The following is a 26,605-nucleotide window of genomic DNA, read 5'->3' on the forward strand; positions in this document are numbered from 1 at the left end:
TTTTTTCATGTTCTGCACTTGTATGGGAAAATTGTATGTGTTCTGCAGTGAGCACAGTTCGACAGTACCTACCAGTGAGATTGGTTGTACCAAAAATTTTTTTCTTGCTTCGTAGTACATAATTTACTCGAATTATTTCTAGGTTGCAAGCTGAGAGGTTAGTGCATATAATGAGCTGTCTGACATATTTCTACAGTGGAATCTCGATGATACGAATCTCGCGGGGTCACGAAAAATATTCGTATTAGCCGAAATTCGTATCATCGAAACAATTAAAACTAGCTAAATTAAAGTCAGAGGTGAACTCACTCGGGCGCACGTACGTAAAAAGTATTCATTTCTTGAAGAAAATGTCTTTAATGTCATTCTGCCTCTTTTTTGTTGTCAGGTCACTTAGCAGACTTTGTTTAAATCCATAAATATGCGTGCACGTGTCGTCGCTGATTTCATCCGCGGCCATAGCACGCCTCAGAACTTCGAGCGCGTGCAGCGTTTCAGCTGCCGGTGGTGGACCTTCGCCGTTGTCCACGTCTAACACAAAGAACGCGGTCCGAAGCACAGCAGCTACTCCGTCCGATGGCACATGGAGAAGCACAAAAGCAACAAAAGCGCCACCGCTTCAAACTCTTCGCGCCCAGTCGCGGCCTCCGTGCCGTCCGGCGCCGCGTCCGCGTCTCCGCACCGAAAGAGAAGGGGAGAAATCGTGTGACTGCGCGCTGTTGTCTTTCGCGGCAGTCGGTGGGGCGGCGTTTATTAAGGCGAAAGCTTCGGCTCATGCTCGCGGTCGCGTCCGTCCGTGCACTGGAATCGTGCCAACTGTGGCCTCTCCTCCGCGCAACCTCCTCCCCTCCTTAGCAACCAGCGCGCCGGTGGGGGTGCCGCTGTGCATGAGCATGTGCGCGCGTCGGCCATGCGTCGGCGGTGGCAGCTGCACCACCGCTCCTTCAACAGACGTCTCGTTGCAGTCGAGTGAGTGAGACACATGGCTCCGAAGCGGCCCAGTGATTTCACGCCAAGCGGTTCGGGGAAGCTGCAGCGGACGCCGGATTCCCCCAACGGCGAACGCCAGAAGAACAAGGATCGAATGCGCATGCGATGACTGAACATGTCACCAGATGCGAAAGCAAGGGAGGCAGAATGGAAACACCAACAGCGACTAATTAGATCGCTGGGTACCAAAGGCAGGGAAGCAGAACGAAAGCGACAGCAGCGACAGGCGATATCGCCGAACACCAAAGCGAATGAATTGGAGCGCAGACGGCAGCAGCGACTGGCTATGTCACTGAACAGCAAAGCCAGGGAAGCAGAGCGCAGACAGCAGCAGCGTCTGGCTTTCGCCAAGCACACTTTAGAATTTACAGTGTCTTCGGTAATTTTCGTATCAACCAACGCGGGTCGAAAATTGATTCGTAGCAACCGTTCTCTAGCACGTTGCAAAGTAATGGGGCTCGGCCGGAACCACAGAAAAATTCGTATTAGCCGTGATCGTATCATCGAGACTCCACTGTATTCAGAGAGCCTTGATGCTTAATTAAAAAAGTCATTTCTGCCAAATTTTGAAGTAATTGTCTTGCAAGGTAAGTCATTTTTAATAACCTCAAATATTTTTAGCATAAACTATAGCAACAGGTGAAAGCAGAGAAAAAATATTGTGGTGGCTGAAACATTAAGGACATTTAGCATAAAATTTCTGAAAATGCTCTTTTTTGCATTTTCATTGAGCTAATTAAGCATGAAAAATTCTTAAATTCATTGACTTATGATGTAGCATGAAAGAACAACAGAAGTTCAGTATTCTAAAATAAGATTTGTCATTGTAGATAGTTTCACACTTGATTTTCAAAAATTCACCTGCAACCAACTTTTGATTCTTTACGGAAACTTGCTTCTTTGTGGAAAGTTGCTTCTTCGTGCAAACTTGCTTACTCACACCACATACGCTAAGTGTGGATGGGGCTTTTGCAATTGTTTTGTTACAATTTTAATGTAAAGATCTGTTGCAAGTAGAGGTTGGGGTTGGATTAGTTTTGGCCGCTTCCGGAAGCCTAAAGTGACATTTGCAGAAACCCTTTGTCTACAAGATCTCTCTGAAAAGATTGAGTGTCATCCATGCTTTTTTGTGGAATGCGTATCGGACCGGGAGGCCTCTCACATTCTTGAAGCAGAGTGCCGATCTGATCTTGCTCATAATGAGTGGCTGCAGTTTGCACGACCCTCCATATGCGCACCGAGCAAAACTGAGAGCACCCTGCTAATTTTTCCTTCATAGCATGTACTGCCCTTTTCAATCTCTTGTTTGACAGCATCTGCCAAAACAGTGCCGTTTCAAATTCAGTCCCACTTAGAACATCGCTATACATTTGTATGGTATTTTCAAGAAAATTTTACAAGTGTTTGATATGGACAGTAAGAGTTCGATATATCTGGGATCAACCATATTGAAGCTTGTTATATCGAGCTTTAACTGTATGTGTTGCAAAGGTAAACAAACAACAAATAAGTGAGAAAGCCACACAGGCTAAAATGTTGTTCAGTGTTATTTTAATGTTGTGGTTCTTGCTTATTTCTATGCTAATTGTTTAAAGTGGTTCTTAAACCACCCCTTGGACTTAATGAAATAATGCAGTTTGCGGTTAGCATATGCTGCTGTGAATGTCGCAGACAAATTTTGCAGTCGTGCGCGGCGTGTGAAGCTTGCAAATGGAGCACAGTCACCTTTCAAACGCTCTTTTCAGCAGAAGCCTACTCCTCACTCTTTTCGTGTGCTATATTTCGTCATATAACATACGGTAATACCTTGTTAACTTGAACTTGCATATCTTGAAAAATCGGCCATTTCCCATACGTGCCATGTATTTATTGCCTTTTATCTCTGAAGTATTTTTGAGCTAAATGGCGGATATCTTGAAATCTTGACTGAACAAAAATTCTGCTGCCGGACTGATTAACAAGCTTTGCACGATCGCGGCTGCCACGCCTACCACAAAGCGGACACTTTCCCCGTGTGTGAAGTTAGAACTTAGTGGCATAACAACTTTGTCAAGCAACCATGTGGCACGACATGTGACGGGAGAAACGTGCATAGAGGCAGGCCCTGCAAAATAGCACGCTTGACGCAAGTCGTTTCGTTTGCTTTATGCAATGCACGTGATTTACCATCAGAGGTGTAATTTGTTTTAATTTTGTTCTACTCAACGCACACAGAACGGATTTTTTCGTTGACTGTGTGGTGCAGGCAACTTGAGCATGAGTGCGGCGAGGATGGCGCTGCCAAGTAATATAACTTACCGGGAACGGTGCCACAGAAAGTGACGTGAGCTTTCACGAGTACTTGCTATGTGAGCAGGATTTACCGGTAACATGTGAATTTACCGATGCCGAAATCGCTGGGATGGCTACAAATGGAGGGGACGGGGAAGACAATCTACGACAATGAAGGGCCTCCAGAGGTGCCGACATCAGCTGAAATAAGAAACATGCTTCGCTTTCGGCGAAATAAAATTCAGTGCAGTGGCTCGAACGATCGGCTATGGATTGGCTCATGCGATGTGTGAAGCAGTTAGAAGACTCCTTTCTAGGTCCAAGTGCTACCGCAAGCACACCATCCTTACAGTTTTTCTGCCCTGAATAAAATATGAATTCCGTGAAACGGAGCTGGTTGATATCTCTGGTATGTTTTTTTTTTTATGTGAAACCTTTACGAAGAGTCAATTTAGAAGCTCTTGTTGAAAAGCTGGTGAGTAGCGGTGAATTGTTTTTGGAAGAACTCCACTTTTCACTGCAGTTACTTCAACTTTGCTTATCTGCAAGTTTTTTCCAGTTTTTACTACTTTGAGTAAACAAGGTATTACTGTGTTACTGTATGCTGGCAACGCGCGCTGCTTCGATAGCTGTCGCTCGGGGTCGACTGCCAAGCAGCTGGCGGAGAGGTTGGAGAGGCTTCGCGCGCTTGCTCCTAGAGAACCGAAAGTTGACGACACGACGTGCCATCATGACGCAGAGCCAGTGATCACTCGGCGAACGAGTTGAGGAGAAAATGCATGACTATGGAGGAGGGTAACGTAATCGTCCGTGGCTCTCTTAATATGAGACGTTTCACACAAATTGTGGTGCGAATGATTAACTTTAGCTGTACCCTACGCGTCTACAAAATTTGTCCGAACCATTTCAGGGGCACTTTAATGCTGTGCTTCCTTGCAATGCCTTGCTTGGTGGTGCCTCCCTTGTCAACATCTTTCACAACCTCCACTTTTGTCGCCAGGTCAAACTTTCGGTAGGAGCCGCGAGTTGTCACTACCAAACGTCGTGACTACACTCTAAATGGGAAGCATATAAACACCTGTGGAATAAACCCAAGTATAGCTGACATACACTTGACGAAGGACAAGGAAACAAACTAGCCTGCCATTCCATTACTGATTAGTTATGGTGCTGCGAACAGCTGCGATGGTGACAGCACCAGTGCAGTACAGGGAGCTGTTTTGGCATTTGAAAAAATTGTTTGCCTTGAGGTTCTTGATTGGTAAGTAACGCCTAATTAACCAATATTATGGGCGACTTTTAACTTCGAATTGTTCAGCAATATTTTTGTAGGGTTGCATGCAAAACTGGTGGGACCACTTCTAATTAACTGAAAATTTCAATGAAATGACTTCAAATTAATAGGAGTTGACTGTAACTCGCTTCTGCTAAAGACACTGAAGTACTGTTTACGGCAACCTAATTTTGAAATAGTCCATTTTAACTTCAAATGCATTTCTCGACTTATATAAAAGGGGGTTCAGGGCACCTTTAAACTCCATAACATGCATATATATTTTGTGGGCAATAAAGATTCCCAGTTGAAAGTCAGCACTTGTCCTTGTCTGCTTTGTTTTTGTGTCCTCGTTCAAGATTCCACGTTGTTGTGCCTTGAATTAAAAAAAAGTTTCAGTTAACCATTGTCAAATCCTAGTGGAACCTGAGCCTTTAGGATAAAAAAATTTTCTTAAAGCGCTGCATGTTCATTTCTTTTTATCTGTCAAATTTTAAAAACCTGTGCACCAGTGCATTGATGATGTTTGTTGTACTGCATGCACCAATCTTGTGTAATGTGATCTAGAGCATAGTGCCTCATGACACAGTGCAGTCACCGGTGTCTGCATTCTTTTTTCTTTGTGTAGGACATAGCAGGCCACACAAGAGTGAACCCAAATCAGCGGCAATACTCCCTGACCCAGTATGTGAAGAGAGTGCATGATTGCCCGGATGCTATGAAGGTGCTTGGCGACTGGGGCGTCACGCTGCAGTCCTGTGCCTTGAATGTGAGTGAAGGTGGCAGCACGCTCTTGTTTGTACAGCTGAACCCTGCATTAACAAAATCGATGGGGAAAACGAAAAAAATTTCTTTTGTGGGAATTTCGTTTTAGCAAAATGACAGCGTAGATGGGAAATGCACTGCAAAACTAAACCTCACTTTTGTGAGATTTTGCGTCACTCAGCACCAGACGTGTGGATGGTCTATGGGCGACGAAGTTTGCACAATAACTTTTGCAAGATTTCATGTAGCTCAGCACCAGACGCATCGGTTTCTACAGGTGACTGTGTTGATACAATCATCTTCGTGAAATTGCGTATAAGTCGTTGCAGAATGCATCTCCGTCTCTATGCGACAGCATGAAGGAAGGAAATAAACTAGGCGAGAGCATTACATTGCACAGCCAGCCTGAGATAGGGAACTCTGCATGAAGCCTTTCTCCTCGTTTTTCCCTTGCAATATTGCTACCATGTGTGACCTCTTACAACAGTGTATTGGCAGAGAATGTTTGGTTTCCAGTCGTTTCTAATCTACGTGTGCTTGTTAGGCTACGCTGCTGTGGCTTTGCCTGCACAGCAGGAGCACTAAAACCTGCTGCGTGCTCTGACCTAACGATCGCATGTTGGGCCAATACGTTTTGGCTTCAATCGTGTTGCACAGTGCTCTCTCAACTTTTCCTTCTCCGTGGCGTAGAGTTTCATATTAGTATAACTATAGAGGGAAATCTGGCGCTGCGATCGTTCAACCATCATGGGAATTATGGGAAGTACAGGCTATGGAGTGCCATTCTGTTGACTGGCAAACTAGTCTACAAGTATTTTCTGGCAGTTTTGATTTCACTCCAAGAGCAGTTGCTATAACCTGCAGTGGGACAGTGCAACGCAAAGCTCTCTGCCTTCGTTTTGTTGCTCGAAGTGGCGATAGTGCACTGGGCCAGTGGCTGGGATGATGTTTGTGTCGGGGTGTAGTGTCGAAGCCCTGTGACGGCATCGTAAACGTTGAAAGAACATGTTTTGACCGTTTGGACCTTGGTTAAGTGTGTTAGGTTGGTGCTGTAGCATTACGTGGTTTATGAAACTTCAGAATAGGAAAAAGAAGGTACTACTGACACAGGACATAGACAGTTGTACTTCTAGTGGCTTGACAATCAAATTTTATCGAGGGCTTCATTATGCATTGCTCGTTTATGTGCTCATTGAAATGCGTGTTTTAGGACTTTGAGAACACAAACTTACTTGTGGTAGGAAAGGTTGCTGCTTCCTGGCTGTAGTCTAGTGTCTCAATATGGGTAAGTGCAAAGCCACGCCGTAACGCTTTGGAAGCATTACATCAACACATAAGTAAAATGAAGCATACTCGTAGGAGGCCTCAAGCATCCCTGCTAGCAGTGCAGCAGATGTGCTTAAATGTACTTGAAGCCATAGGGGCATCTGCGTCAGCAGGCGTTTGGTGTGTTGCGACACCATGTACCCGAGCACAGGAGGGTTGGACCCTCCCGCGTGTAGGCGTGCACGGTTTAGCCGTGTCCGGGGAAAGGGGGATCCTGGGGGTTGAGCCGATGCCGGGTGTTGGAACCTTTAAGGCCCCCCGGCGGAGGTAAGACACCTCTTTGGCCTCTGCTTCACGTAGACGGCACCCCCGGACTGACCCACCCGGGGGAAATCGGCAGTCGCCTTTTCCTGTCCCCCTCTTGAATCTTTTTCTTTCTCTCTCACTTTCAATCTTTCCTGTCTTCTACTCACTTCTTCTTACTTCCGAATTTCCTGGCGGCAAGGGTTAATTGTGTGTAATATATCCAGTCTTGGTTATATACATTAGGTTATAGTGGGGGTGCATAGCTGGGCGTCTGCAGGTTGCTCAGAACCTGTAGCGTCCCCTTGTTTGTCTCGGTGGTGGGTGGCTACCACCGCCACCCAATTTTATGCCATGTTATGGCAGAAGCTTTCCTGCGACTTCTAGATCGGCCTCTGAAAAGAAGCCGCACCGATGCACCTTTTCAATTTAGCCTCCGAATCGACCTAGACAACTTCCCACGTTACCACGTCTTGCATAGTGAAGGAACACTAAGTATGCGTAAGCTATCCCCTTTCTTGGTGGCAAAATGCCTGATCGAAAAAATTGGCAAAGACTATAAAGCCTCGAAAATAACCAGCGGAGACCTGCTTATAGAACTGAGAAACAAAGAACAAGTGGCAAAGCTGTCCGAACTCGCCAGTATTGGTGAAATCAGTCACGATTTCTACCCATAGCTCCCTAAACACCTGCAGGGACGTTATCTCAGAGGAAGATTTTCTCAGCTTGAGTGACAAGGAACTCCTCGAGGCGCTCCAAGAACAAAATGTGATCAAAGTGCAAAGAATTACAATCCGAAGAAACAATGAACAACTTCCCACCAAACATGTGATCCTTACATTTGGTACTAGTATTCTCCCCACCTCTCTCGACGCAGGATACCTAAAGATAAATGTCAGACCATACATACCGAACCCAAGGCGGTGTTTCAAGTGCCAGAGGTTTGGTCACGCATCACAATCATGTAGAGGCAAAGAAACATGCTTGAAATGCAGTGCCAACGATCACCCATCTGAAAACTGTAATGCTCCCCCACGCTGTGTAAACTGCAAAGGGGATCATCCAGCGTATTCACGATCATGTCCCTGTTGGAAGAAGAAGGGGGTGATTGCTCTAACAGTAAAAGATTTCATTTTTCGAAGCAAGGAAGAGGCTTTCACTCTTACCTCAAGTAAGCTATGCCAATGTGGCGCGGCAGGGGGCCGCACCACATCGGTCTCGGGAGTCTACAGGGGTCACAGTCAGTGGTCCTGTAGCAACTCCATCTGCCCCTTTGGTGGCAGCAGCTAGTGCTTCTTAGCTATTGCCTGCCCAGTGCCATTTTTTTCTCTTCATGTCAATTAGAATGTCGTCTATAGCCGTTTGCTCTCTGATCCAAACTGCTCTCTTTCTGTCTCTTAAAGTTATGCCTAGCATTCTTCGTTCATCACTCTTTGCGCAGTCCTTGAATTATTCTCAAACTTCTTTGTCAGTCTCCAAGTCTCTGCCCCATATGTCATCACCGGTAAAATGTACTGATTGTATACCTTCATTTTCAATGATAACGGTAAGCTTCCAGTCAGGAGCTCGCAATGTCTGCCATATGCGATCCAACCCATTTTTATTCTTCTGCGAATTTCCTTCTCATGTTCGGGGTTCCCTCTGGTTAGTTGACCTAGGTAATCGTACTCCTTCACAGACTCTAGAGTCTGACTGGCACTCTGAATTCTTGTTCCCTTGCTCAGTTATTCATCATTATCTTTGTCTTCTGCATATTAATCTTCAGCCCCACTCTTACACACTCTCTGTGCATTGAAGTCACTTTTGCATTGCACCCACTTTTGCATTGAAGTCACCCATTACTACTGTATACCGAGTTTGCACTTTTCTCATTGCTAATTCAGCATCTTCATAAAACTGATCTACCGTATTTACTCGCATAATGATCGCACTTTTTTGTCAGAAAAATTGACACAAATTCAGGGGTGCGATCATTACGCGGGTTAAATTTCCCGCGAAAAAAAAAATTTTTTTTTCGTCCCGCATTTGCTGCGGGATGCTGGGTGCGGGACACCAAAACAAAAATGGCGGCCGGCGGAGCAAGGCCGAACGCATTATTATTTTTTTTCTCGTGAGTACATTACGTGCATTGAAACAGTTTCTTCCGTATCAGTAATGAATGATATCGTTAATATCGGCAAGTTTGTGGCAATAACGTAGCCATGTCCACTTTGAGGGGACAGAAACAGATGGGTGCGCTTAGCTGCCAGTGACATAGAAACACATGGCCGGCATGCTGCGGAAACTGCGGCATCTGTCTTCACTACTATCCTAGTACAACACGTTTCTGCTAAGGGTGGGCGAATATCTTAGCTGTGTTACAAGCATCGGCGTATTAATAGGGCACACTTTTAATGTATCAGTGTAAACATGGCTACTATCGTTGCTGCTCGCGATTTGTTGCGTGCCCACGAGTGCAAATGAGAAGAATCGAAAGGCATCTTTTTTGTTGTTGACCACAATCATTATGAAGCCTACACATAATAATGGAAAGTTTGGTTGTACCTCTTTTTGTCATTGAAGTACGGAAAGTGATGAAATGAGTCATCTACTTATAGGGACACTAAAGTGAAAAATGATTTCTTCTACATCAGTAAATTACCGTTCTACAACACCAAAAACACCACTCTTACAACGATAAGACGTTTGGTAAGCCAGAATAAGAGCAAGAACTAAATACTGGTGGTGACGCCTACTTAAGTTCCCGCACCTGGAGGCTGTGACGTCTTGGAGTTTGGTGGCATCTTCTAGGGCCTGCTAATTACATATAGCGGTAGAGATTGATTACATTGTGCTCTAAAGGAACCAAATATTAAACATGGCAAGTTTCGGGAACCTTTATTCAGCCAACGCGGCCCAAATGCAAAAACATACTTTGGAATCCCTGACATCACGTTGACGTACCGGCGCTGGGGTTTCGGCGCGAAATTCAAATACTGATACTTGGACCTTCATTTTCTCTTCTAATAATCAAACTATTTTATTGAAATGACTGTCTGCAGGGTTCTCAAACAATGCTTCATTAGTCTAAACTGATTTATTGTTTAGCTTTAGTGTCCCTTTAAGAATGTTTGGTGCGTGCAGACCGCTTGGTTGTCTTGAAGAGTCGTTCGCGTAGCATACGACAGATAGTAAGCGCGATCATTATTAGCTAGACTTGGCACACGACATATCGCTGCGGCAAGTTGGGGGCGCGATCATTACACGGGAAATAAAAAAAAAATCGCATTTTGACGATAAAATTCAGGGGTGCGATCATTACGCGAGTGCGATCATTATGCGAGTAAATACGGTACTTCCTCATTGCTGTGGCTGGATGTTGAAGCGTAGGCTTGTACTACCTTTAATCTATACTTCTTATTAAGTTTGATTACGACTACGGCTACCCTCTCATTAATGCTGTAGAATTCGTCAATGTTGCCCGCTGTGTCCTTATGGATTAAAAATCCTCTTCTGTATTGCTTCTTATCAGGCAGACCTCTATAGCAGAGGACATGGCTGTTATTCAGCAATGTATAAGCCTCACCAGTTCTTCTAATCTCACTAAAGCTGAGTGAAATTCAATATGCAGCTTTGTGTCTGACCCTCCATTACTCCCCTTTTTTTGTAGCTTGAAGGCCGCATCCTGCCAGAGGAGAAAGTTATGATGAAAACCAAGACTCACTATCATAATGGCACAGCAGACTGGGGCCGTCTTCTCTCACAAGACTCTGTGATCAAACCTGTAAGTAGTAAATGCTCCTCTTGGTAATTTATTTCATATGGATTTCAAAAAAGGTCTTGGTCTTCTGTACTGGATTGTATTTTTGCATATGCAAGCTGCCTGCCTCTGCAAATAACCTAGGCCTCTACCTAGAATACTTTGAAAAGGAGAAAATATGTGGGCAGATAATCATATAAAAGAACATTAAAACCTTCAAATTTGCAACCCCTGGCAACGGGCACAGAGGAAGGCGCTATAGATGCTTTGCTGCAAGCAGTTTGCACAATTGAAACCAGATGGCACCCATAATGAATGTGAATAAGTGTCTGCATTGAATATCTAGATTCAATTTCTTGAATAATCTGTACCTATGATGAATGAGACAGCCGTGGCCGGTGCCTTGATATGGGCAGCATTCCCATGGTGCACGATATCCATTGGTACAAGCTTCGACCACGTCGACTGGTCTGATCGAAATGTTTAATGGTACACGGACAGAGGGAGCAACAAAAGAAGTGTATGTGGAAAGTGTGGAAGCATGTGTGAAGATTTGGCCAAATAACCATTTGAAAGCACGTGATTGCATCAGATACACGAGTTCACATGTTCACAGTTCAGAGTGTTCACGTATGCAGATTCACACAGTTCGAAGCTTTCTACCCATGTGTGAAAATACAGGCGAACTTTGCATGCATGCTCACGGTAGTTGCCGGCTGCTCAACTGCGAACCCGATTGCCGTTTTAACGTCTATCAGTTTAACCCGTATGCATGGTCTCGCGACCGATCACCGATGAGCTACCTATAGGAGCTTCCCACAGTTTGCAGCCTGCTTTACATCGGCCGGCGGCAAATTTTCGTTATGGCTACACCATTATCCACAGTGTACTCCATCAAGCCTAATCGGAGACGTGTCGTCGGATGTTACTGACTAAAGTTGCGGATTCATATCAAATCAACATACATCGTTTCACAGTGGTTGGTTGCACGACCCTCAGAAAGCCTACAAACCGCCTCTCCTATGAAAGCGGGTGCATGGATGACCTTTGTGCAAACTTGCTGTGAGCCTCCTGATTTGAGAGCTGTTTACCGTGAGCGCCGACTGCGGTTGACCCATGCGGCGCTGATGACCGCGTGAGTGGTGCCGAGTGACATGATGTGCGTTCCCTACTTTTGTCTGTCATGTAGATGACAATAACCCATAGAGACTATCTGGCCATGAAGATGCAAAATCCCTCTTGTTATCTGGAAGAAACTTCCTAAGCAATAGAAAATTGCTATTAACCACAGTGTGGCCAACTATTAAACAGAAAATCCCCCTTGATATTTAGAACAACTTTGCTATTTCTTCACCTTCAGAGGGAAAAAAAGCACTTCATTCTATTTAACAGACATTCTGTCGATAAAAAAAAAAGTCACAGTTCCGCCGGAAAGGCGAAGCACCGATTGCGATAGCAAATTAATAGATAGCTGTACGAAGTAAGGATAGTAGTTTTATCGGCCGTATAAACTTGTAAACATTTGCTTACTAACTAAATCAAAAATGATAGAATGTGTAATCGTGACTCATCGAGGACGTAGAAAGAAACAGACACACGGAGACAGCGCTGTCTTTGGGTGTCTGCTTCTTTCTACGTCCTTGTTCAGTTGCACTTACACATTCTATTATGGATTCAAACCAACTAGCCCGACAACGTGTTTTAACTAAATTAGCCAGCATAGTGTCGCGCCTACACAGGTAAACATGAACACACATCACTCCATGACTGCGGAAACTGTCTGAAAATGCTGGAGTTAGCTAGGAATCGCAGCAGCAGCTGCGAGCCAATTGACTTCCATGCATATGTCGCTTCAAAGCGTACGAAACGTTGAAAGCACGGCACATACAAAGATACCGGCACCACGCGCACTCTGCAAACATCACAGATCGCTTTGAAGATGAGGCCCGCGTAGGCGCGCACTTTAGCCACGTCGCAGACCGCTTTCAAGACACACAAGCGCCGGCAACGCGTCCCTACGGCGTCCGCTACAGGCATCTACTATGGCGTCCGCGGTTTGCGTGGCCAACGCCGTAGTAGACTCCGCGGTTGTCTCCACTCTGTACGAAGCGGCGGGCAAGAAGGACATTGAGGGACCCTAGCAGCCGCCGGAGAAGAACGCCCCTCCTCCCTCACCTCACCCCACTGCCTTGCGTGGGGTGAGGTGGTACTAATGTTTTGTCTCGCAATTATTTACAGAGTAAATCCTTTCATAGTCTTTTCCAGGATAGCAAACAGAAAACGTTTTCCAAGGCAGCAAACAGCGCGCGATCATAACGAAAGTAAGCTTCCTACAGTGCCTACGCGCTGCATCTTTTTTTCTCGCAGGAGCTACAGAATCGCTCAGTACCTTAATTTGAACTTTTCGCAGACCCTTCGAGCAACAAGCGCGCACAAATAAACGTAAATAGACGCGAAATATTTTTCTTTACACACGTGCGTTACTTCGCAATTACACATCCTGTGCTGCTACAGCAACTTTATTGCTCACATTTGAAAAACGCAGTCGAACAGGCTCAGCCCATTGCGAAGCGTGCTTGTTGTATCGGCGCAGAACATACAAAATACCGAAAGTAGAAATGAGCTCACGATACAACGATGCTCTAGAACAGGATTTTGAATTCATAAACGAACCAAAATGTTTGGTTAAGCTGACCTGCCAAATCTCTCCATTCCCCTTGTTGAGATATCGATAGCACTTGAGCAGGATGGTTCGCAACATTGTTTTTTCTGTTACCAGCGAAGTGGCGGCTGCAGATTCTTGAGTTTTCGCTTGGTTACCACGGTCCTCCGTCAGGGCTATGCAACACAATTACAGAAGAACAAAATTGTCGCACTTTCTCATGCGAGCCGCTTTGTTGTGGGGAATGCAAGTAATCCGATTACCCAACAGGTTGAACGGCCCGTATCCAGCGCTCTCGCCTTTCCCCTTCATACGATGGCGATGGAAATCGGCAAAACTGAACGTTGTTATTCCGTCCTTCACGTTCATGGCAATTTACAACACAACAGTAGCGTCGATTGCGGCGTTTCTTCGTAGCGCGCGGAGCTATCCCGGTTGCCGTCGTTTCCGCCATCAGTCTGAAGAGTGAGCCAGCAAGCGCGGCCCGTCCGACTGTCGTAGAAATCCATAGCTCTCTGTCTGGGTGTTAAATGCGCAAAACACTCGCAATATGGACCAAAATCTAGTTAAATCGTTGTTTCGCAGTCGCTAGCTGCATAGGCAACTTAGCAAGAGAGTCGGGCATCGCACTACTCAATTACTGCCTCTTCGCAACGGCAGGTGGCGCTACGCGTCTCGCAAAACTCCAGAGTCTGACGTCCATAGGGGCGTGTCTGAGGTTTTGTTTGAGAAGACCAAGTGAGCGGTTAGCAGATGCTAGGGTTAGGTCGATATGGTGATGCCATGATAGGTCAAACTGAAGGTGCACACCAAGGTACTTGTATGTTGTTGTTAGGTCTACAGTATTCTCGTTAAGTATATAAGTGGTTGGAATGCGATCTGTGCGACGAGTGAAAGATATCTGTTTTATTTTAGAAACGTTTAATGACATTAACCAGGATGAGCACCATAAGCTTACTGCGTTGAGAACAGAAAGCAGTGCCATTCTTTGACACCGACAGTCGCGGCTTGTTACATGCGAACGAAGCGCCCAGGAAGCAGTTAAAATGATTAAACACAATCAGAAGCCGGGTAGAGGAAGGTGGTGGGGAGGGGCACTGGCCTCCCCGCCTATATAGTTTTCTCACATCAGCTCTACCATCCCCCTATTTAGATTTTTTCATGCAACCCGGTTATAACAATTATCGGTTATAACAGTGGAATCTTCGTGGCACTTGAATATTGTTATAAGTGGGTTCGACTTTTTGTCCAACTCCACACGCAAGCTTATGCCATTCTGTCCAACACACATGCAAAGGTGTTCCCGATACTATGCCGGCCGACTCATCGCCTGCTGAACCAAACTCCTCTTCATGCATTGAGGCTGTCAGTTCAGCCTGTGTACACCTCACGCCCGATCTCCAATGCAGTCTACAAGCATATTAAGGGCAAAATTCCTATGACGGGTTCCCTCCCATCACCCTCGCCAGCCTGGCCTAGCCAGCATGACTTTATTGGGAGTCGGTGGCCAAAGTTGCAGTCTGGTGCTAAGTTGACAAAACTTCTTGCAGTGGCCGCATGGGCCATACAGCATTTGGAAGATAAGGAACCGCCTCTTCAACAAAAGTGAGGGCACAAGCGACAGAATAAACGGCATTAACATTATTCGCGGCAGCTATGTTTACGACATGTTGCATGCGGGCACATTAGTCCGAAAAATTTAGCAGCACACCATGTGGCATATGAAATTTTGATTTTATGGTAGTTCTTTGTAGTAAGCATCAGTCAATAAAGGTGTGCCACCTTTGTATAATGGTTTATGGCTGGTTTTTATGTCTTGTTTTACGGATAATTGGAAATCCCACTTAAAAGTAATTCTTCTTTCAGTCTAGGAGACTTCAAATTAATGAGGTTTTACTGTTATTTTATTTTTAATTTATTTTCTTTTTACCTGTAGTTGGTATAGTACTTGGCGATGCACTATCTCGTGCATTTGTTTTGTTTTCTCTTAGTAAGTTTTAAGTAAAGTCAACTTGATGTGGCGATAAATTGTGCACATACATGAATCATACAATCTGACTATAAATTGTGCACTAATGTGAAGGGATCAGTTGGAAGTTCAGTGCTTGTTTGTGTCCCACCTTGTTTCGTGTGCTGGTATGCTACCAAAGTTGATATTTCAGAGCATTTCATTAGCTCTGTGCTACAACTTGTACTTATAATCCCTGCCCTAGTAGCTGCATTTCGATGGGGATAAAATGCAAAAATGCCTGTGTACCATGCATTGGGTGCATGTTAACGAAACCCAGGTGGTGTAAATTAATCTGCAGTGCTCCACTACACGCGCCTCATAATCGTTATGGCATGTAAGACCCCAGAATTTAATTTTTAATCTGCACTTGCACATATTACTGGGCGTTTGATGAGATATTAATTTTACGAAGCTGGTTAAAGTCACCTTGCCAAATTAAAAGTTTTCACAGCTTGATGAGATTATGAGGAACAAAACAGCGTAGAGGCACGGTAGGCTAAGCTTGTTGCCAAGCATTTTGGTTAAAGCATTCTGCTGCTGAGCATAACATGCCGTGAATTCAATTCCTGGCCACAATTCTATGGGGCCAAAATGCGAAAACGCTTGTGTATTTAAATTTGGGTGCATGTTACAGAGTTGGTCAGAGTTAATCCAGAACCTTCCACTATAGTGTCCCTCGTAATCCGTTGTGCTGTTTTGGGTAAACCCCACAATTTAATTTATAAGGCACAATACAGCATAAGGCACAATACTCAAACTAAGCCCTCCTGCTCACTGGTGTCTGGTTTTTTACAGGTGCATCTTGAAAACTGGGTCGTGATCTTCGTAAGGCGTGACGGCGAGCGTACACGGGGATTCACACAAATGATGTCCAAGGTGTGCCCCTCTATGGGCATTAGTGTGCGGCCACCACAGTTTCGTGAACTGCCCAATGACAGCACTGATTCATATGTTCGTGCCATCAAGGACGTGCTCAGCAAGATGGTATGTACACAGCACCATTTCTGTGTTGCCATAACCGCTGTGTTATGGCTAATTCAAAGTTCAACGGTCGACATTGTATGCTATCAGTGCTTTAGTAGCATGCTAGCATATAGGCATCTTACAATGAGCAATCATCTGACACTATGGTGAGCCAGGCAGTGTGGGGCAGGCCATGCAGGGTGTTTAGGTTACATGTTGGTACAGTTGAACCCGGTTATATTGAACTTGCCAAAAAAAGAAAAACGCCTATAAGTCGATACAGGGCATAATTCAGTATAAGCCTGCTAAAGAATTGGGCATCATAAAAGCACTTTATTGATGAAACTAGCTTAGTTTCGCATGAAATAGTCCTGTATTTTCCTCTGCTTGGGTAATTTTGCTGCTTGTGACGCATGCTTTTCTCCACATTGTCTAAAGAGTCAAAGCAGCTGAGGCCACAACCTTCCACATTTGCGCAGAAGCTCTGGACTAGTGCGAGTGCACCAATCACCTCGGATGATGTTGGCAAAGGATCGTTGTTGCTTTCCTCATTGTGTCCACTATCACTTGTGCTCCGTATGCTGTCGGCATTGTAGTTTTCGTTTTCGGGCTCTCCCGTGGGCGCGACACCATGATCCGCACTCACACACTCGTGACTGTTGATCTGTCAACGGCTTCCAGAAATTGACAGCTCGCTCCAAACTACGGCGACACTGGCAATGGCTTCTTCGCACTCATCAGAATTTTCAGAGTCTGCACCAGGCACGCGGAAGCCGGCACTTCTGAATCAATTTCGGATAAACCACTTGCACACAGCCACCTCGACGACGCTGTGCGTACGCGTCGGGTGTGACAGGCAACAAGTTGCGAGTTTATCTGCTTTAGTCCTAACATTCCTTCTTTCAAGATTGTGCTGAGAGTGCTCCTCGGAATCTTGCACACTGCGGCGACATCCAACTTCTCACCACGTTCGACTCTACTCATAATTTCGAGCTTCACAGCGAAAGGCAAATTTTGTTGCTTCGCACTAGCAATCACGGCAGCACTGCAGGAGAAGGTCCACAAGGCCCAAACACAATGAACCAGAAAAGCTTTGAGACCACTCACACTTCTACCATCTTGCACGACGAGGGCACAAGAGCCTCTGATTGGCTGTCTGAGCAAGCGCTGCTGGCAGGCAGGCCAGGATAATTTTTTCTGCTGCTCCCGGCAGGTGCATGCATTATATAATGGCCTGAAACTCGTTAATTCAGACGTATTCAGCCATACGGCAGTTAATTCGGACAATCATCGAAGCATGGTGAGTGCGGAGCACCAAAAATATGCGATGCAAAAGAGTGAAAGTTGTGCTAGCATCTTACTGGAATGAATCTGGGAGTCAGCATTGCCATAGTCATCAGCAGAGACAGTATGGGAATCAAATATTCATGCCAATTTGAGCATTTATAGCTTTATTCTTGTGTTTACCGCTGTGCATGACACCGCCGCGTTGGCCGTGTGCCTTCAGAGCTGTGTAGTTGCCATCTATGATCGCGTCGATTGTTACTGTGGTTTTCTCCGTAGCTGTTGTGGCAAACAGTAGACCTTTTCTATTATCCATCCCTTATCGTCCTGGGCTGCTTAGGACCGCCGTCCTGCATCCAGTTTTTGCGGGCAGCTTCGGAAGCTCTGCCCATCAGTCTTGAGAGCAACTAGAAACCCGTTGATTTTTCAGGGACCGGAAGTTGCGGACTGTTCGCATGCTCTCTGAGCTGTGAACAGATTGGACCAGTGCTAGCCGCTAGCAGATTGGCTGTCTGAAAAAGATGTGTGGAGTCTGCTACGGTTTTGTGAAAGATGCCGTGCACTTCTGCATACATTGCACTTTCCAGACTGCAAATATTGTGCATTTAGCTATAACTTTTGTTACTTCGTGCTTTCTGTCCCATCATGCAAGCTTTTCATGAGCCATGTAATTGCTGCTACTTGAGTTTTCGTGTTTTTGTTTTAGGAGACAAGCACAGCGATCAGGCCATATGCTTGCTTTTCTTCTTTTTTGATGCGTTTCACGAAATCTGTCACTCTCTTTTCTGGGTGTAGTGAAAAAGTGGATTTCGCCTTTCATGTGAATGAATGTGCTTGCAAAGAAGTATATCATATTTCATGTGGCTGTTTCTCGCCAGTAGTTTGGGTGATATACAATTGGAGCTTGGTCAATTCCCTTTCACATATGTTGATCCCTTAACCCTTTATTGACGAGTGTTGCCTACGTGCGACATACCAGGAAAAAAAAAAAGCTTGCAGAGTTTTAGTATTGAGTATAAAGCTTCTGACTAGATGTCTTCAGCTAACACTGAATGACAGGTAGCAAGCATCGTTTAAGAAGTGACAGGTAGCAAGCATAAGAAGTTTGGCACGTGACTCACTTTCTTTTGAAAGCACGGTCAAATGAGACCGACGAATGTAAAATATCTGGCTGCAATGGTGTCACACATGAGATATAAAGCAAATGAAATGTACACTTATGGTTCACATATTGCGAGAGCTGCCTGCACAAATTCAAAATGAAGCCTGAGGTGGCTTGGGGTGAAGCCCACTACCAGTTTCCTGCCTGGGGTGTTCCCCTATTGCTGAACAAAATGTCTGCAAAAGTTTCTTTTTGTCGATTATGTTTATTCTTGGTGTGTTTTTCACATTGAGTTAGAAATTATATTTTTTTTCTGGGTATATATATGCGCTGTCTTAAAGTGTTAATTCTGTTGTCAAGATTGAATGTTTGCTTTTTGATGTGCGCAATTAGATGGTGACATTTTTAGATATAACGAGCTGTCTGTCCGAGACGCGCGTTCCACGTAGTGATGCACATGTTGCATGTATACCGGTAGCATGAGCTTCGAGACCCGTACACAACGTAATTGCGCTTTCTTAGCCTAATGAGTTGCTTTCATAACTTGTAGCTGTAATATCCGCTTGCATTTTTTGCATGAATGGTGACATGGTACGATCACGTTTGTTAGTGTGTTAGTGTTTGCGTAGAGATTAAGCTCAAATTTCACACGCACTGAGGTAGCCTAAGGTGGGAGGCCACATTCAAAAGCCAATTTTTTTGCACAAGATAGATTCTTTTTATTTACGTTTTATGTATGCCAAAACATCCATGAACATCTTTCAAAATAAATTATATTCCTATCATCATTAGTTTGGGAGTTACAACAAGGTTTCCAACCTATACTCAAATATACAGTGCAGTCCACTTATAACGATACCACATATAACGATATATGGGTTATAACGATGGGTCGACATGAGAGTGTCATTTTATGCATTAGGTCTATGGGGAAAAAAACCATTTATAACGATAGGTTATTCACCGCATATCGGATATAACGATCAAAATTTTGCCGTCTGGACGGCGTTTTCCGTGCCAAATAATCGTAACATTTGCGTTGCTTAGTTCCCTGAAACGAACGATGTCGAGACGAGGCGATGTTTACCTCCGTAAGTTCGTATCTGCCGCCATTACCGCGTAGCGCGTCCCGCCCCGCCCCGGCGCACCGGAGAATAGCTGAGTAGGCGCAGCGCGCCACAAGATGGCGCTAGCTGCTTCATGCGCGTCGGCCACAGTCGCTCCGAAAGATAGAGAGAAAAAACAAAAACAAAAAGCGACAAGCAATGCGGCGCGGTGGCGCCCGTCTCGCGTCTCTCTCTCTCGCGATAGGAGGCTGACGCCACCGAAGCAGCGGGCAACCAACGGTTCAACCCAGTTCGAAGATGGCGCCGACAAAGCGCAAAGCTGTGTCGCTTGACACGAAGATGGATATTTTGCAGGACTCTCGATGCGGCTTCAGGTGAGCGTCCTTGTGAAGAAGTATGAGCTCGCCCAGTTAACGATATCAACCATCTTGAAAACCAGGAGCACCGCGATTGTGAAGGCAGAAGCTATCAGCGGCCATGCCGATCAGCGGAAAAGGGGTTAGAGACCCTTTGTACGCCAATGTTAAAGAGGCGCTTTACCAGTGGTTCATCACCAATTTCTTCAAAAATGCGGGCTTTGTGCGTAAGGACGAACTTCCCCAACCCACTGAGACCAACACGGTGGAAGCCGCTGACATAACCGAGCTCTGGGAGCTCGTTCCTACTGGTGACACAGGTGGTGCGTCGATGGTGGAGTTTTTGACTGCAGACAGTGCTGCCTCGTTCTGCGATGAGGTCACCGACGAGGCGATCGCCGATGTGCTGTCTCGACAGACGGCAAAGTTGTGCGACGGTGGCGACGGCAGCAGCGACAGTGACGAGATTGACAGTGGCTCCTTGACCCGACCTCGATGTTCACGCAAAGTGCACTGTCGTCGATCGACTCCTTAATTGATTTTATGCATGCTGAACGATTGCCGCCAGTGTTCGCGCAGCAGCTGGAATCCATGCACACCGCGGTTGTGAAGCTGAAGCAGCTGCAACAGCAAGTGCGATTTTGGACTATTTCGGCGCGCCTAACCCTTGACACGGTCATTGGCGTTAGAAATAAAGTTTGTTTTTCACGGCCTACTTTCTACATCATCTATTCTTTAGAGCAAGTAGCGAATTCGAAGCTGCAAAGGTATGTTCCGCGTTTTTTTTTTTTTAATAACTGCAGTCCAGATATAGCGATCATCGGTTATAACGATCATATTTTTCGTCTTTCTCGATATCGTTATAAGTGGACTGCACTGTATATATATAATGCATGTGTGTGTGTGTATGCGCAAAATAGTGCTGAATTTCGGTACCGATGCAATGTGGTTTCGGTTTCACAATTTGGGAGTATGGGTTGGAAAACTCGCTGTAACTCTCAAACTAATGATGATAGGAATAGAATTTATTTTGCAAGATGTTCATGAATATTTTGGCATACGTAAAACGTAAACAAAAATCTATCTTGTGCAAAAAATGGCTTTTGAATGTGGCCTTTGGGTGTGTGCGTGTGTTGTTGAATTCCAATGGCGGAGTCGGAGCAAGTTTTTCTGCTCGTTTCGGAGCAAGTTTGTTCCAATGGCAGAGTGAGGGCAGGAGTAAGGTGTTCCAATGAGAGAGTCGGAGGGGATTCAGAGCGGGAGTCGGTCCGTGGAGCAGAAAAAGATGCTCCGCCGAAATCGGCGGAGTGGACCGGAACTCTGTGTGACGTATTTCCTTTACCACGCTTGTCTGCTGGGAGGCGCCACCGGTCACGACTTGTGAGGAAGCAAAAGCTGCTGCACGCTTGGCGAGATATCCATTCCGCACTTTTAAAAAAACAACGGTGAACGGCGCTGAAGAGACAAGTGACCGGTGCGGCGGTGCTGGGAGCAAACAGTGGAAGGAAATGACAACACGCAAGGTATCCTGGGTAACTCTGTGATAGAACTTCCGCTTCCGCCTTGCTCCGCCTTGCTCCGGCAGCGCAGGTTGTGTTCCACTCGCGGATCTGGAGGCGTTGCTCTGCGCCAGAGTCGAGTGCTCGCTCGCGGAGTCCGTCGGCTGCTCCGACTCCGCCATTGGAATTCAACATGTGTGTGTGTGTGTGTGTGTACGTAGACACACACACAGTCGACTCTCGTTACAAGGGACTCTTATAATCCAACAAAAGACTACCATTTTATCTGAAGTCCGTAATATCTGAAACACCTCACTTCCGAAACTTTTCTCGCAATGTCTAACAACCTTATTGCAATGAGTGAGCGATGAACATCCAAAGTAAAAAAAAAAAGTTGCCGTTTCGTTGAAAGGTGAAACATCGAGTGCAATAGCAAATTAATCCACGTAAGTGCGGCAGCAGCAGTGAGGAAAATGACCTTCGTGCTGTCTCTCGCTTCAACACGAACTAAACGCCGAAGGCACAGCACGTATGAAGCTACTGGCACTGAGCGCATTTTGTCTGCATTACAGATCGCTTTTAAAGATACGGCACCCACGTGGGCGTGCACTTTGTCCACATCACAGATTGCTTTCAAGATAGGCGCCCGTGCCGTCAGCAGCAGCTGCCGGAGGAGAGGAAACGTGCCACCTGAAGACCGGAGGAAGCGGTGCATTTCCGCCCCGCCTTCCTCCCTCGCGCGCATGATATTGAGCCACGATAATCGGCCGACCCTCGCAAATCTGATGTCAGCCCATGTCGATATGGAAAACGTCCATTTTATACACACGAATTTGACGAAAATTGCCGCTAATTTTGTCCGCTGTAGCCGATATTTCATTGTAGCGCGGTCTGTTGGAAGTTAACTTTGTTGCATTAATAAAATACATAGAACAAACTAAGGCTGAAATAAGATCCATTATATCCAAAAGTATGTTGTGCACGGGTCCGTTGTAACGAGTGCATACTGCATGCACGCACAGACACACACAATTCAAAATACTTTTATTGTGATAACAATTATATGGACACTCCGGTGCATTTTTGCTGTTGGTGTCGCCATGATGTTCCCTATAAAGTCCAAGGCTGATAACACCATTGCCACTTGTATGCTGTATGTGCGAGTGAAAGCAGGCGAGGGAAGCCGACGATCGTGGTTCAATGTGGCCTGTGCAAAAGAGAAAGCAGAGAGCAAACCGCGCCGTATTCCGTCACGCGAAAACCTTTGGAGGCGATGAGAGGGAGAGAGGCGCCACTTTGCTTTGGCAGCAACTGCGCACTTCGCGACTGGACGCAAGGGGAACTGACGATCACACGCCATATATGGAGGAAAGCAGGGAGGGAGGGCGGGTTCGACTTCGCCAAGAAGTGCGTACTTTGCACGGTCGCGTGCGCTGTATGTTGAAAGGGATCTGCAGACAGCTGATACCTTTGTGTGCGCTGGGTTCTAGCCGCTCTTGCATTGAAGGCATGCAGTCGTTGGCATGCAGTCATTGGCAAAATCGGCATGCAGTCGTTTAAAGCAGAGTCTGAATACAGACCAACTGAATATCGACGAAGCTGTAAGGTTTACAAAATTTATGAAATTTATGCCAAGACTACACCTGGCAAGACTGTGGCGTTTCGAAAGTGCACGTTTGTGGTAGTCTGAAGTGTGCATCTGAGGTGTCCAGTGCCGTTGACGTTTTTGTTTGATAAATAATTTATTTATACATTGTAAACTTGATGTTCTTCTTGTAATTATACGCCCGAGTCTTAATGTATTGTGTGGTAACGATGACATATCAAAGGTTATTGTCAGAAATTGGCATCTAGGAGCCCTTTGCTGGGACAGGGCTTTAGTGACATTATACCGAGAGAAAATGTGCAAATGTGGAACATATCAGTGGTGTTCTACTGCCGTTCATTGGCAAGCTTGAAGTGTGGAAGATAAAACATTTTGGACATGACATGTCAAGGCATATGTTTGTTTTTAGGGGCATTCCTTACCTCTGAAAAATAAACTGCTTAATTTGGATAACAGGGGATTACTTAAGTATAGAGCTTATGCTGATTCGGAGTAATACTGGATGCCTTGGTATAGCTAAATAAGTCTTCTCATAGCGCTTGAGTATGTTACCGCAACTACAAGGGATCTGAAGTTTGCGTGTAGTTTACGACACTATTCTTTTTCCAAACTTCTGAACATTAGCCATTAACCAGTGGTGGAACAGCTACAGCAATTGCTCCAAAATTGCACCATGAGCAGTCCTCGCACCTTCCTGTTCCAAAATGGCATTTTAGAGCAAAATTGTGCCAAACCTGCTCCAAAGAAAACATAAAAATGAAAACTGAAACCAAAACCTAAATTATGCTATCATCATCATCCTGCAAGTCATTGGAGTGGCTGTAGCCGATGGATATAGTCAATGTCAATGTCGTCATTCCTCCATTTGTGGTTTTTGTAAGTTTTTGCTCATTTGTTGCATTTCGCTTTAGCATAAGTTGCAATGTACTGCCACTGTGTGGTTATTTGTGCTTCGTAAGTGCCTCGTAATACTTATACTCAACTGCTGACACATAATTTGCATATTAGGGGGACCTCTCTTGCAACCGTGCATGGTCGGAAGTGCAGATTCTCATGGTTGTAATTTAAACAGCTTTCTAGTGATCCATGGCACAGTTATGCAGGAGAGACTTTGTATGTTAGCTGTCAGAAAAACTGTCTTTTAACTAATTTCGGTTTAGTAGTGCATGCTCAAGGGCGTCCTTACATGCTTTTACTTCACAATCTTTTCTTCATATTTTTTTTTCTTGCTCGCTTGAAGCGCCGCGTATATGCAAATGCCTGTTGCAAGGAGAAATAGAAGTATCTTTATACCGCAAAATTCGCACAGGGAAAGTCATTCATATTATTACATATTATAGAAACTAGTATGGCAATTTTTATTTCATATGCCTTGGTAATGTGCATAAAGTTGGCTCCGTTATATTAATTGACTATTTCAGTTAAAATTGAGACCATCTGATGTATGGACCACTGTGCCAAAAATGCTTTTCACTGTGCCAAATCACTGTTTTACCTGTGCCAGGATGTGAGCCAAAAGGTCAAATGGGTGTTCCACCACTGCACTAACTGATCAGGTGGCAAACACTGCTGTTCAAAGGAAGGATTGTATATAAATACTGCATTTATCTCTACTCATTTGGCATAACGCTTCAAAATCTTGTATGGGATGCAATCAGGCCTGGCAGATTTGCAGTGATGGTAGTATTTTTCTTTTTGTCATGGGTTTGTACACAAGCTGCTGTTTCATTTGTGCAGGTGCAGATCATTGTGATCATCTTTCCCACATCACGAGATGACCGATACAGTGCAGTGAAACGGTTGTGCTGTGTGGACATGCCTGTGCCATCACAAGTCATCATTTCTAACACTATTGGACAGCAGCAAAAGCTGCGTAGTGTCACACAAAAAGTTGCCCTGCAGATCAACTGCAAGCTTGGCGGAGAGCTCTGGGCAGTGGACATTCCCATGGTGGGCATGCAAGCATGTGCCTTCTTTCTACTTGCATGATAATTTACTGCAGCTCGCAATGTAAAGACAAATGTTTTGCTCAACTGCAGTGCAGGAAAATCTTGCAGAGTATGCTTGAGATGATTTTTGTGAATGTTAAACATTACTTTTATGGGTGGGCAAATACCAAATAATAGGTTTCAAATTTAATATCTGATTTAATCATGAAAGAAAAGCCAAATATCAAATCGAATATCAGAAAATCTTTTAAATATTTAAGGGGGGAGTTGGGCTTTGGCATCGCGAAAAATTGCCAAAAAGTTGATTTTTTGAATATCACATTTTCAGTTTCTATAACCCTTTTTCTATCTGATACTCAAATATCATCACTGTAAACCACTTAGAAGTGCTCTAAAATATTTGTTTTATCAGCCAAGGTGGCGAAAAATCTCGTGGAAATAAAAAAAGAACAGCATTTTTAAAGCCACAATATCTCCGGAACAGCGCGACCAAGCGCCACCATCTTGGTCTCGTTAGAAAGCGCATTTCTTCGTCTTCAAATATGCCGCTTCAGCTACCTCCTCCATACAGAAACAAGCACACAAAAGCAAATGACTGAAGGTCGTGTCGCAGTCTGCGATTGGCCGCGCCCGCTACGTGACTCCAGTGCAGTTCGTCATTGGTCCGGCGCTCGCGTCGTCTGCACGGCTCTTTGCACCTCGCGAGTCTGGACATCTCCGCTCGCCGTAATCTCGACGTGTGAAAACGGGCGCTACGCGGAAAGCGCAGTAGCTTGGCCGATCCCTATGCTTGTGGACGTTTCAGACTCGCGGCTAAGCATACCGAGCATCGGCGACGCGGACTTCGCGAGATTCACGTGTGCTATCTTCGGACATGTGGCTAAGCCTTTCAGCACTCGGGTGTTTCGGAATTCGTGACCAAGCACATCACGCACGCAATCCTCGGACACGCGGCTAAGCATTTCGCGCATAGGGAGTCTCCGACTCGGCGATCATGCAGATCGCGCGTGGACTTCTCGAACCCTCACCTAAGCATTTTGTGCATCGACGCCTCCGACTGCGCGACTAAGTACATAGAGCGTTGACTCCTCGAGCCCGCGTCTAGGCATTTCGCCCGTCGGCACCTCGGACTGCGCGAATAAGCGCATCGAGTGTCGACTCCTCGAGCCCGCAGCTAGGAATTTCACGCGTCTGCACCTCGGACTGCGCGAATAAGCGGATCGAGTGTCCACTCCTGGAGCCCGCATCTAGGCATTTCGCGCGTCGGCACCTCGAACTGCGCGACTAAGCACATCGCGCGTCGGCTCCTTCTATCTGTGGCTAGGCGTTTCGCACATCGGCACATCGGACCCGCAACCAAGCATATTGCACGTTCACTCTATTATCATATTGTCACGATAGCTCGTAGCAATATCTATCATACCACCCCTTCATAAAGAGAACCTCATCATGAGCTCTGTTCACTAGGCCCCTTGAGCTGGCACACACCTGGCTGCAGA

The 26,605-nt window shown here is 45.5% G+C and overlaps 1 protein-coding gene across 1 annotated transcript in view; it reads left to right on the top strand.

The window, feature by feature from the left end:
• LOC126548564 (piwi-like protein 1) overlaps positions 1 to 26,605 on the top strand; it is a 153,946-nt gene that overhangs the window by 102,199 nt on the left and 25,142 nt on the right. The window contains exons 12-15 of the mRNA XM_050196791.3: positions 5,163 to 5,303; positions 10,518 to 10,631; positions 16,076 to 16,264; positions 24,895 to 25,107. Of these exons, the coding sequence (XP_050052748.1) occupies positions 5,163 to 5,303; positions 10,518 to 10,631; positions 16,076 to 16,264; positions 24,895 to 25,107 (657 nt within the window). The remainder of the gene's footprint in view (positions 1 to 5,162; positions 5,304 to 10,517; positions 10,632 to 16,075; positions 16,265 to 24,894; positions 25,108 to 26,605) is intronic.

Source organism: Dermacentor andersoni, chromosome 1 (assembly GCF_023375885.2).
Source record: "Dermacentor andersoni chromosome 1, qqDerAnde1_hic_scaffold, whole genome shotgun sequence".
Taxonomy (NCBI): Eukaryota; Metazoa; Arthropoda; class Arachnida; order Ixodida; family Ixodidae; genus Dermacentor; species Dermacentor andersoni.